The sequence below is a fragment of the Chrysochloris asiatica genome, unplaced genomic scaffold (genome assembly GCF_000296735.1).
Source record: "Chrysochloris asiatica unplaced genomic scaffold, ChrAsi1.0 scaffold00026, whole genome shotgun sequence".
Lineage (NCBI taxonomy): Eukaryota > Metazoa > Chordata > Mammalia > Afrosoricida > Chrysochloridae > Chrysochloris > Chrysochloris asiatica.
The window spans coordinates 14650286-14663387 of record NW_006408544.1 but is presented as its reverse complement, the minus strand read 5'-3'; the positions used below and the strand labels follow the sequence as shown (position 1 = coordinate 14663387).

The 13102-nt window shown below is 36.8% G+C and overlaps 1 protein-coding gene and 1 pseudogene across 1 annotated transcript in view; one reads left to right on the top strand and one right to left on the bottom strand.

The window, feature by feature from the left end:
- The window catches only part of LOC102838044, a 39596-nt pseudogene extending 37716 nt beyond the window's left edge, over positions 1 to 1880 (bottom strand).
- FAF1 (Fas (TNFRSF6) associated factor 1) overlaps positions 1 to 13102 on the top strand; it is a 665112-nt gene that overhangs the window by 406844 nt on the left and 245166 nt on the right. Inside the window, exon 9 of the mRNA XM_006839751.1 lies at positions 5487 to 5582. Coding sequence (XP_006839814.1) covers positions 5487 to 5582 — 96 coding nt within the window. The remainder of the gene's footprint in view (positions 1 to 5486; positions 5583 to 13102) is intronic.

Genomic DNA, 13102 nt, shown 5'->3' with positions numbered 1-13102 from the left:
TCTTTGCTAGATTTCAAATTTGTTGGAATATAACTCTTCATAGTATTCTGTTATAATCCTTTTTATTTCCATTGCTTCTGTTGTGAAATCACCCATGTGATTTCTTATGCATGTTATTTTTGTCTCCCTCTTTTCTTTTGATAACCCATTCAAAGAACCAGCTTCTTGTCTTGTTAATTCTTTCTATAGTTTTTCTGTTTTCTATCTAATTTCTTTCTGTTATAATCTTTATAATTTCTTTTCTTCTGGTGACTGTAAGTTTACTTTGCTGTTTTTTTTTCTAATTTTTGAAGATGTTGCATTAATGTGTTGGTTTTGATTCTTCTTTTTGGATGTGTACATTTATTGCTATAAATTGTCCTCTCAGCACTGCTTTTGCTATGTCCTAAAGGTTTTGGTATATTGTGTTTTCATTCTCATTTGTTTCTAGTAATTTTTAAATTTCATCTTTTATTTGTTCTTCTACCCAGTAGCTTTAAAGCAGGTTGTTACTCAGTTTCCATGTATTTGACATTATTTCCTTGATCTCTTCCTATTGTTGATTTCTGATTTTATAGCACTGTGATCTGAGAAGTTGCTTTGCAATATTTTGATGTTTTAAAATATATCTAGAGACTTGCTTTGTGTTCTAATATACAGTCTATTCTGGAAAATGTTCCATGTGCACTGGAAAAGAACATGTATTATGCTGTTAGTGGACATTGAATGCTATGTCCAAATCTATGAGGTTATGTTGTTTAGTTCCTCTTTGTTTTTGTTGAGTTTCTTTCTGGTTGTTCTGTCCCTTTTCAAAACCAGTATATTAAAATTATTATTGTAGATTTTCTATTTCTTCAGTTCTGTTAGAGTTTGCTTTATGTATTTTGGGGTTCTTTCATTGGAGCATAGATATTTATTATGGTTCTGTCCTTTTGTTCAATTGACCCTTTAATCATGAGATAATGTCCTCCTTTGTCTCTTATGCTGGTTTTTGCCTTATAGTTTATTTTATTAGAGATTAGTATCGATACTCCTACTTGTTTTGTATTGCAATTAGCTTCAAATACTTTTTTAATCCTTTAATTTTAATCTATTTTTTCTTTGTATACAAAGTATGTCTCTTATAGACAGCATGTTGAAGGATCCTGTTTTGTTTTTTATCCATTCTGCCACTCTGTCTCTTGACTGGTGCATTTAATCCATTGACATTCAGTGTAATTACCAATTTGTTGTTGTTTTTAAGTGCCATCAAGTCTATTAGGTGTGAATTAATTGCTGTCATGTTTTGGGGGTTTTTTTGTGTGTGGTGCTGCTGGCTTCTTTGTTCTGCATGCTTTCCTGTGCTGAGTTCATTTTGTGTGTGTGTGCTTTTTCTTGTCAATTTATTCATAGTTTTAATGTTTCCATGAATTTTCCTTTTACTGTTATGTTGTGAGGTATTAAGTTTCTTTGAGACTAGCTTATATTCTATTAAATTTTCCCTCCCTTTAAAACAGTCTGTTTTATCTTGAAATCTACCTGATTTCATCCCTGAATTTCTCTCTTATATTTTTCCCTTCTTTTGCATTGTAGTTGTTTTGATCATCGACTAACCTCCCAGGCCTTCTGATTTCATTCTTGTAGTTTTGTTCTGCTCTGAACTCTTCCATATCTCAACAAGTATGGTGTAGCCACATATGTCAGTCTCTGGTTGTTGTCTGCTCTTGTTGGTTTCCAGTCCAAATAACTTCCTTTAGTATGTTTTGAAGTGTTGGCTTGGCTTTTACAAAGCCCCTTCGTCTCTGTTTATCATGGATTGTTCTGATTTCACCATAATGTTGATTTGCTGGGTAAATAATTCTTGATTGGCAGTTTTTTCTTTAAGAATTTTTGTATGTCTCCCATTTCCTTCTTACCCGCATGATTTCTGAGGAGAAATCTGAGTTTAGTCGTATTGGCTTGCCTATGTAGGTAACACTTCTCTTTTCCCTAGCTGCTTTCAGGATTCTCTCCTTGTCTTTGAGTTTGGAGAGTTTGATTATGATATGTATTGGTGATTTTCTTTTGGGGTCTATCTTGCCTGGGGTTCATTCATGTTAACTTTTTAAAATTCATACAGTCTTATATGGCAAGTGTTGACAATTTGGGACAGCACAGGGTTATTTCTTCCCTAGAATGACTTTGCAGCTTTATTTATTTATTTATTTTTAAAGCTTTTATTGTGTATTGAGTGCATGAAGGCTTACAGGACAGATCACAATTTTTACATTCAGTAGATCATTGTAATGATTACAATATCCTCCGTGCACCCTTAGCCAATAGTATTTACCTCTATTACTTTTTATTTTGGTGTACAAGTACCACATTGTAAATATATTTGTGTTTAAGTGTCCAAAGAGCACACTCTGCAAGCCAGCCTCCTGTCCACAGGCACACTGCTTTTCTCAGACCATGGGCCTATAGTCCACTGCTGTTCTGTCTCTCTATGCCATCCCTTCCACCACCATCTCTTGATGGTCCTAGGGTCCCCATGTGCCTGAGATGACACATTTACTGCAACCCCTTTTAGTTGGATCTCTTCTACATTTACGGTTGTAACAAATTCCATTAGAACTGAAAACAAGTAAAATCTTATCCCCGTCATTACCAGAAAGGAGGGAAATTACTCATTTGTTTTCTGTCTTACTCCCCACATTCTGACATTAAACACCCTTATAAAAGCTTGTAAGGCAGCCATTTGTGTAATGATGAGCAACTCTACTTTGAGGAGGCAGCTCTTCCCCAGTCATATTTTGAGTGCCTTCCAACTTGAGAGGCTCATCTTCTAGCACTATATCTAACAATGCTCCACAGTTATTCATAAGGCTTTCATTGGCTAAACATTCCAAATTAGTGTGCCTTTCTTTTTTCCTAGACTGTCGTAACCTGGAAGTTTTTCTGAAACTTGTCAACCCTGGGTGACGTAGCTTCCAGCACCACAGCAACCCACAATCCACCACAGTGTGACAAACTGACAAATGAGTGGTGAATTTTCTTAAATAGATATTAAAAGATACACTAATTCTGAAGCATGTAACATTTTTAAATGTACCTTTCAGGAATTAGATTTCTTGAGAAGAAATCAGTTGATACTCATAAAACTCAACATTAGCTCAGATTTGCCTAAATTTAAAGTTCTAAATCTATTACTTAATATTTGACCCACTGTAAACTTGAATGTCGTTATGTGCCATTGAGTCTATTCTGATTCATAGTGACCAGGAGCAGATGGTGAGTTTGAACTGCCACCTTGTGATTTGCCATACAGTGCTTATCCTACAGTGCCACACCAGGCATCCATCACCTTGAATAGAAGACCAAAAAAAACCCAAAAAACCCTGTTGCGATAGAGTTGGTTCCAAGGATCACCCCATATATGTTTTCTGAGACTTTAATCTTTAGAAGAGCAGACAGTCTTATCTTTCTCCCTTGGAATAATAGGCAGTTTGAAACTCCAGCTTCACCCTTAGTACCATCAGGCCTCATTTTATAACCTTGAATGCTGCTGTTAGGTGCTATCAAGTCGCCTCAGACTCATAGCAACCCTATGCGCAGCAGAATGAAACACTGCTTCCTGTTGCCCTTGAGTCATTGCTATTGCTATTGTGCCGATCCATCTTGTTGGAGGTCTTCCTCTTTTCACTGCCCCTCCACTTTACCAAGCATGATGTTGTTCTCCAGGGACTGGTCACTCCTAATAATATGCTCAAAGTATGAGAGACTAAGTCTCACCAGTCTGGCTTCTAAGAAGCATTCTGGCTATACTTCTTCCAACACAGATTGGTTTATTCTTCTGGTAGTCCATGTTAGTTTTAATGTTCTTCTCCAACACCATAACTCAAATGTTTCCTTCAATTATGTAGTCTTCCTTAGTCATTGTCCAACTTTCACATGTATATGAAGCTATCGACTATACCATGGTTTGGGTCAGATGCACGTTAGTTCTCAAGCTGACATCTTCGTTCTTAAATACTTTAAAGAGGTCTTGTGCAGCAGACTTGCCTAATGCAGTATGTCCTTTGATTTCTTGACTGCTGCTTCTGTAAGTGTTGATGGTTGATCCAAACCAAATGAAGTGTTTGACAGCTTCAGTCTTTTTCTCCATTTATCTTGATGTTATTTATTGGTCCAGGTAAGAATATTTGTTTTCTTAACATTAAGGTATAACCCATACTGAATTATGTGGTCTATGATATTCATCAGTAAATATTTTAAGTCCTCTTTGCTTTCAGCAAGCAAAATTGTATTATATGTGTATCGCTGGTTGCTAATGAGTCTTTCTCCAATCCGGATGCCATGTTCTTCTTCATATAATACAGCTTCCCCGATTATTTGCTCACCATACAGATTGAATAGTTATGGTAAAACTGGCACATAACCTTTTCTGATTTTAAACTATTCAGTGTCCCCTTGTACTGTTCAAATGACTGCTTCTACTAATCCTTCCTCTCTGTTTCCAAAGAAACAAACAGGTGTCTCATGAACATATTTAAGTGTTCTGAAATACCCATTCTTTTCAATGTTATCCACAGCTTGCCTTTGTATGGTCAATAAAGCATAAGTAAACATCTTTTTAATATTCTCTGTGTTCAGTGAAGATGTATCTGATGTAAACAATGATATCCCTTATTCCATGCCCTCATCTGAATCTGACTTGAGCCTCTGACTTGAACCTATCAATTTACTTTTGCAGCCATTTAAAAATATCTTTAGCAAAATTTTACTTGTATGTGATACTAATGATATTGTTCTATGATTTCTGCATTCTGTTTGGTCACTTCTCTTTGGAATGGGCACAAATATGGATCACTTCTAATCGGTTGACCAGGTAGCTGTCTTCCAAATTTCTTGGCATAGATGAGATAGTGCCTCCATTGCTGCTTCATTTTGTTGAAATATTTCTATTTGTATTCCATCAATTCCCAGAGCCTTGTTCTTTATCAGTGCCTTTAGTGCACCTTGGACTTCTTTTCCATACTGTTGTCTCTTAATCATATTCTGCCTCTTGAAATGGTTAGACATCAGCCATTTCTTTTTGGTATAGTGACTTTGTTTATTTCTTCCATCTTCTTTTGATGCTTTCTGCAACATTCAATATTTTATCCATAGAATCCTTCAATATTGTAAGTTGAATCTTGAATTTTTTTGTTACTTTTTTCCTTCTGCTTTTCTTTTACCAGGAGATAAAAGAGCTAAAAATAACATTTCAAAGGGCAACTTGAAAAGACAAAGTCAAGTATTTTAATTAAATGTGCAAAGATAGTTTCCTGAGCCCTGTCTATTGTCTAACAAATATTAAACGTGGCTACCATAACGTCCCCTATAGAAGAATTTCAAAGTTTCAAAATCTTTTTGTTAAAGTTTCAAAGCCCCGGTTACTACAATAAACTTTCTAACCAGACTTCAGAAATAAAATAACTGAAAAGTAAAATCCTTTTGTGAAATGTGGCCTCAATTTATTCGCAAATGATGGAATCCTTGTTTTGCAGATGTGTCTTGCTGAATCTGGCCTCTCATATCCCTGCCACCGACTTACAGTGGGAAGAAGATCTTCACCTGCACAGACTAGGGAGCAGTCTGAGGAGGTAAGCCTGTTTGCCAGCTCTTCATTCTTTTTCATCTGCCACAGCAATGAATAGGTAAGTTCTATTCTTTTTCATCTGCCACAGCAATGAATAGATAAGTTCTATTCTTTTTCATCTGCCACAGCAATGAATAGATAAGTTCTATTCTTTTTCATCTGCCACAGCAATGAATAGATAAGTTCTATTCTTTTTCATCTGCCACAGCAATGAATAGATAAGTAAATGTAGCTTGAAAAAGTCTCAGTAAAAGTCTTGAAGGCAGAAACTTTCCATGCAAAATTATTGCTAATATGCTTCTTCTTGTTAGTTTCATGTTGAAACAGACAGAATTCAGGTGGATTAGTGGAAATGAGTTTTACTTAGAACTGTTAAATTAACAGAGACTTTCTTTGTTGTTGACTATGTAGTTGGATGTATTTATTAAGATTGATCCTGAAGGTTCTTTAACTATGTACCATGTGTTATTTTTGATGCTAGGTAACAAACGTGATTAAATCAAGTGCTCAGAATCAAGTAAGGATTATAAATCAATGAACTAAACTAATAATGATGGCATAATATATTAAACGCAGTTTTAGCAGTGAACAAATGGTTCTGTAGCAGCAGAGAGGAGCAGATATGATTGCACATGTTTCTGTGTGTAATGTGTCTGTGAGGACCTAAACTGTGTTAAAAGGCAGTATATTAATTCTGATTCCTGGCTATGAATTGCACTTCTGTGCCCAATTCTGAACTTCATTATAATGACATGGGAAAGAAAATATGGATATTACAATTTATTCTAACATACAGAGATCTACAATTTACTTTAAAAGTATTAATTGAACTGAACTTCTGGTGTGGCGCTGTGGATTAATGTGCTGGATTGCAAAGTCAGTATGAACCGCAAGCTTAGCAGTTCAAGATCACCAGCTGCTCCTTGGAAACACTATACAGGGTTGTTATGGGTCGGAACCTACTCAGTGGCACTTAACAACAACATTTGAACTACTACTGTTTAGCTGGGAAACTCATTGCCATGATTTTAAAAGTTTATGCAACAAGCATGATAAATAGTATAGAAAACCTTTACTTGCAGCATTTTTCAGAATAAAGAATGATAAAAATACTTGACAATTTGGGATATTCCAGTAAAAGCTCTTTTCATTCTATTTTTACACACTTTTATTTAAACAGACTGCGTGTTTTGGGCACTTAATTAAGAAAGCTGCCAAAGGATATCTTCAGCCATTCTTCATATCATTTAAGTATGTGAAAAAGACACAGGCATGCATAATTAATTGAAGTCCTATCCTATGATCATTTCGTGAAATAGATAATTTGACATTTTTGTTTTTAACATATTTTAGAAATCCACAGAGAAGTGTTTTACCCTGCTACAAATACTACTGTACTGGTTTCTTGAGCCTCTAAAATTGTTGCTTTAAAGATCCCACACCATTTTTGTTATTTTTTTTGTTATAATTTTCACTCCTTATCCTCATGTTGTGTCCTGGTGTGGCTCTGTGGGTTAATGTGCTGGACTTCAAAGTCGGTTTGAACTGCAAGGTCGGTGGTTCAAGCTCACCAGCTACTCCTTATAGAGCCTATTACAGGGTCGCTCTGCGTCATAACAGACTTGACAATACTTAACGACAATAACAACAATCCTCTTGTCTGGACTCCTAGTGTAGTGCTGTGGGATGTAGCACTAGACTGCAAGGTTGGATTGAATCACAAGATGAGAGGTTCAAACTTAGCAGCTGCTCTTTGAAAACCCTATACTGGGTCACTGTGAGTTGGAACTGAATCATCAGCACTTAATAACAACAGCAGTGCATATGAGGACTCCTCTTGTGACTTCGTAGGATAAACGCTGGACTGTAAACTGTAAGGTCGGCAGTTCACACCTGACAGTTGCTCCTTGGAAACCCTATATAGGATTACAATGAATGGAGCGTTGTGGCGCCATACAATAAGGACTGTACTGCAAACCTTAAGGTGCAAAGTTTGACCTCACTAGTTGCTTCACAGGAGAAGGATGAGACTTTCTGCTCCCTTGAAGAGTTAAAACCACAGAAACCCTGTATAAGGTTGCTGTGATTTTGGCACTTATTCGATGGTACTTAATAACAACAGTTCTCTTGAATGGGTCCTTGTATACGCTTTAGGATAAACACTAGACTGCTAATCATAAGGTCAGTGGTTCAAACCCAGTAGTCACTATTTGGAAACCTTGTACTGGGTGTCCGTGAGTCGGAATCAACTCAACAGCACACAACAATCCTCATGAAAGAAAAATGATACTGAGTCTCACTGCTTGAAATATTTCACTCTAGGACTTGAATATATATGTATATTCTAGGACTAGGACTTGAATATCATTTTTCTTTCATGAGGATTGTTGTTGTGTGCTCATATGTGCTTATATGCAAATTCAAGCTGAAGCTTAAGAAAATTAACGTTAAGTCCATGAGTACCAAAACATGATACTGCTAACTGACTGGAAGAGATGCCATATTTGTACCCATCCAAAGAGACGTGAGCAAACAGAGTGCAGAAATGATAGGACACTATCAATACTGTTGCATGAAAGTAACATTTTGCTAAATATAATACAAAAAAAAAAGCTGAAACTATTCATTGACGGTATTCATTCCTGATTCAGAAGAGGTTCATTCCAGATTCAGAAGGTGTCTTGGAATGAGGTAGACAAGTAATCTAGTTGCCTTCTGAACATCTCCATCTGAATTTCCCAGCTCAGGTTCATTCAATATGTACAAACTATCATCTTCCCCAGAAAACTCTTTTCCTCACCTGTTTAGTGATACCATCAGCAGTCCAAGCAAAAGCTATTTATTTTAGTCACTAAGGAACCTAATAAGGAGTTCTGATAGCACAGTGATGAAATGTTCAGCTGTTAACCAAAAGGTTGGTGGTTCAAACCCCCCAGCTGCTTCATGGGTGAACGATGTTGTAGTCAACTTCTGTAAAGATTACAGACTTATAAATCCTATGGGGCAGTTTTATTTTGTCACTGGAGTCCTGGTGTTGGCATTGTAGGATATGCACTAGATTGGTAACTATAAGGTCATTAGTCCAAACTCACCAGTCACTCCTTGGAAACCCCATCTAGGGTTGCTATGAGTTGCAACAGACTTGACTCTGAACAGTAGGGTCATTATGTGTCAGAGAGTTTGATTTGGTTCATAGTCTACTGTGAGTCAGAATCAACTCCATGGCAGTGGGTATAAGATCACTATGAACCAGAATCTGCTTTGATGTCCGCTAGTAAAGGCCACTAAAGGAGCTCTGGTAGCATAGTGGTTACAAATCGGGCTGCAAACCTTAATCTTAAGGTCAGCGGTTCAAAAGTACCAGCCTCTCTGCGGGAGAAAGATGAGGCTTTCTACTCCCATAAAGATTTACACCCTTGGAAACCCTGTACAGGGTCGCTATGGGTCGGAATCGACTTGACGGCACTTAACAACAACAACAACAGTAAAGGCCACTAGTGTGGCCTGCAGGATAATGCATGGATTGCAAGGTCAATTTGAGCCACAAGCTCAGCGGTTCAAACCCCCCAGCCACTCCTTGAAAACCCTTTAGAGTCTCTGTGAGTCTGAATCAACTCCATTGCACTTAGCAACAGTAAGGAATGTGGAACTCTTTGAAACACTGAGATTTTTAAGAAACTTTCCTTTTTGACTATTCATTATAGGATATTTTTATAACAACACCCAATCTGTTGCTTTAACTTGTTAGTTAAGAAATTTCTCTGCTACTAGGGTTCATTTATTCCTTGAATAATACCCAGAATAGCTTCTCCCATAACATTGCCTCTGTACGTATTCCTTCCCTCCCTTGCATTGTTAGCTTTTCCTTCTCTGTTGATTCATTTTCTTCATTCATAAAACATGTTCAAATCCTGTCGTTCTAAAAAATACAGATTTCGTCAAGCTTCTTAACAGATTGACCTATATTAGGTTATTTTATTTCATCTTCATTTTACTTAACTCACTACAATGACTCCTTCTTACCATGTGTATTGAATTTAACTATTAAAATCAGTTAATAGTTTCAGCAAGATACTATTCTGTGTAATCTCCTTTGATATTCACAGCAACCTCTGTGGGCATGTATTAGTTACTTTGTACAGTTAGGCATTTGCCCAAGGTCAGACAAGAAAAGAACAGAGTATTCAACACCAGGTCTTTTGACTATAAATTCAGGGGTTGTTTTTGTTTTTTGGAGTCGTTTTCCATAATGTCACAGCTGTCTTATCTTTAATCATTATCCTGCTAAAACTATTTTCAGTTCTTATCTTCATTGAGCCACCTACCACCATTCTAGAAATTATCTCAGACCTTGCTTTGATGGTTCCCTCTCTTTCAATCCACCTTCAGCTCTTTGACAGTCATCTCTCTGTCTCTTCTACTGCTTTCTCTTCTTTCTTCTGTAAACTCCTATCACTTTTCTCCCTCTATTTTTTAACTGAATGATCGTAGTCATTCTTATTGCCTCAGCTGTGATTTATATGATGATTATTTTCAAATGTAAATGTTTTCTAGACCTCCTGAGCTCTTTGTTTTTCAGCTGCCTACTGGATATTTTTTAACCTGGATATCCTAGTTGTTGTTGTCATTGTTTGGTGCTGTTGAGTCAATTCCATCTGATAGCAACCCTGGGTACAACAGAACAAAACACAACTTAGTCCAGTGCCCTCTTCACAGTTGTTATGTGTGAGCCCATTGTTCCAGCCAATGTGTCCTAGAATGTCTAGACTGCCCTAAAGTTGCCTCAAATTCTTTCTGTCTGAAAACTGATTTCAATATACTTCCTCATTACACTTCCCTGTCTACCCTGTCAGTCACCCATACTAGAAACATTGGTGTCATTTTTGCCTCTTCGATTGTTTTCATCCCCAAATATAAGTGACCACCAATTTCTTTTAGTTCCACTAAAGTATATTTTAAGCCTGCCCCTTCAGTCCATTCCTACTGCTTCTGTTCAAGTGTGGGTTCACAGTTTCTCTCACTTGGATTTTCATGTAGGTCCCTCTTTCGTATGTTTTCATGTTTGTCGTACTTTGGTGGCTTGCAAGTTGCATTGATGCTGGAAGCTGTGCCGCTGGTATTTTAAATTCTAGCAGGTGGATGGGTTTCAGCAGAGCTTCCAGACTAAGGCAAACTAAGAAGTACAGGTGGACCACTTCTGAAAGGTTAGCCACTGAAAACTAGTGGAACATGGTTTAATATAGTACTGGAAGATGAGCCCCTCAGGTTGGAAGGCACTCTAAATACAAGATCTGCCTCCTCAAAAGTAAAGGTGACCTGAATGTTATTGATAGAACAAAGTTTTTGAAACCTTCATTTACTGATGAGGCACAACTCAAAATAAGCAATAGCTGCATACATACATCATTATTAATTAGAATTTGGAATATACAAAGTATGATTCTAGGAAAATTAGAAGTTTTCAAAAAATGAAATGTAATAAATAAAGATTAATATCCTAGGCAATGGTAAATGAAAATGGACTGATATTGGCCATTTTGAATCAGGCAGTCATATGGTTTACTATGCCAAGAATGACAAATTCAAGAGGAATGGTGTCACATTCATTCTCCAAAGAGCATTTCAAGTTCTTTCTTGAATCACAATGCTGCCTCTGATAGGATAATATCCATGTTTTCAAGGAAGACCAGTTAATGTGACTATTATACAAATTTACATACCAACTACTAAAGTCAATGATAAAGAAAGTGAAGAGTTCTGCTAACTTCTTTAATCTGAAATTTATCAAACATGTAATCAAGATGAATTGATTATTACTATTGATTGGAATGCAAAGGCTGGAATCAAAAAGGAAAGATAAGTAGTTGGAAAATATGGCCTAGAGAATACAAACAGTCCCGGAGATTACATGATAGAATTTTATAAGCCCAACACCGTCTTCACTGCAACATACTTTATTTGGCAACATAAGTAGCTAGTATACACCTGGGCCTCACCAAATGGAATACACAGGAATCAAATTCACTACATCTGAGGGTAGAGAGAGGCCTGAGCTCAATATCACCAACCAAAACAATACCAGTAGTCGACTGTGGAACAGACCATCTGTTGTTCATATGCAAGTTCAGGCTGAAGTTGAAGTAAATTAAAGCAAGTTCTTGAGAGCCAAAATATAACCTTGAATATATCATACCATCTTAGAGATCATCTGAAGAACAGATTTGATGCATTAAATACTAGTGACCAAAGTCCAGAGGAGTTGTGGAATGACACCATCATATATGAAGAAAGCAAAAGGACGTTAAAAAGACAGCAATAGAAAAGACCAAAATGGATTTCAAAAGAGATTCTGAAATTTGTTCTTAAATATAGAGAAGTTTAAGTAACTGGAAGAAATGATGAAGTAAAAAAGCTGACCAGGAAATGTCAAAGGCAGCTCAAAAAGAGTAAAGTATTAAAATGAAATGTGCAAAGACCAGGAGTCAGAAAACCAAAAAAGAAGAACAAGCTCAGCATTTTTTAAACTGAAAGAACTAAAGAAAAAAGTAAAACCTCGATTGTAATATTGAAAGGATTCTGTTGACAAAATGTGGCACTATCAGATAGGTACTGGACTGCTAACTGCAAAGTTGACACTTTAAACCTAGCAGTCACCCTCAGAAACCTGATACAGAGTTGCTATGAGTTGGAAGCAACTCAGTAGCACACAGAAACAGCAACATGGGCAAAATATTGAATGATGCAGGAAACATCCAAAGAAGGTGGAATATGCAGAGTCACTTTACCGAGAAGAATAGGTCTGTGTCAACCAGCCGTTTAAGAAGTAGCATATGATCAAGAACTAATGGTATTGAAGGAAGAAGTTCAAACTGCAAGGATAATATTGACAAAAAAGGCTCCAGGAACTGATGTAGTACAAATTGAAAATTTTCAAGAAACTGATGTCCTGAAGCCACAAGCTTTGGAAAACTGCTACCTGGCCAACTAATTGGAAGAGATCCATATTTGTACCCATTCCAAAGAAGGGTGACCTAAACAGACTGTAACAATCACTGGATAATATTAATATTACTTGCAAGCACAGTTTTACTGAAGATAATTCAAAAACAGTTGCAGCAGTACATTGCTAAGGAGCTGGTAGAATTTGAAGCCAAATTCAGGAATGGATGTGGAATGAAGGATACCATTGCTGACGTCAGATGGATCTGCTGAAAGCAGAAAATACTAGAAAGACATTTACTTTGCATTATTGACTAATCAAAACCATTCAATGTGTGGATCATAACAAACCATGGGTAACATTGCAAAGAATGGGAATTCCAAAACAGTTGTACTCATTCAGACCAAGAATGGAATCAAATGATTTTTGAATTGTTTAAAATCAGGAAAGTTGTGTGCCAGAGTTATATCCTTCTACCATACTTACTTGGAGCGGCAGCGAGATCTTGGAGCAGCAAGATTAGGAGTCCTGGTGTGGTGCTGTGGGTTAATGCGCCAGACTCCAAGGCTGTTTAACTGGAAAGA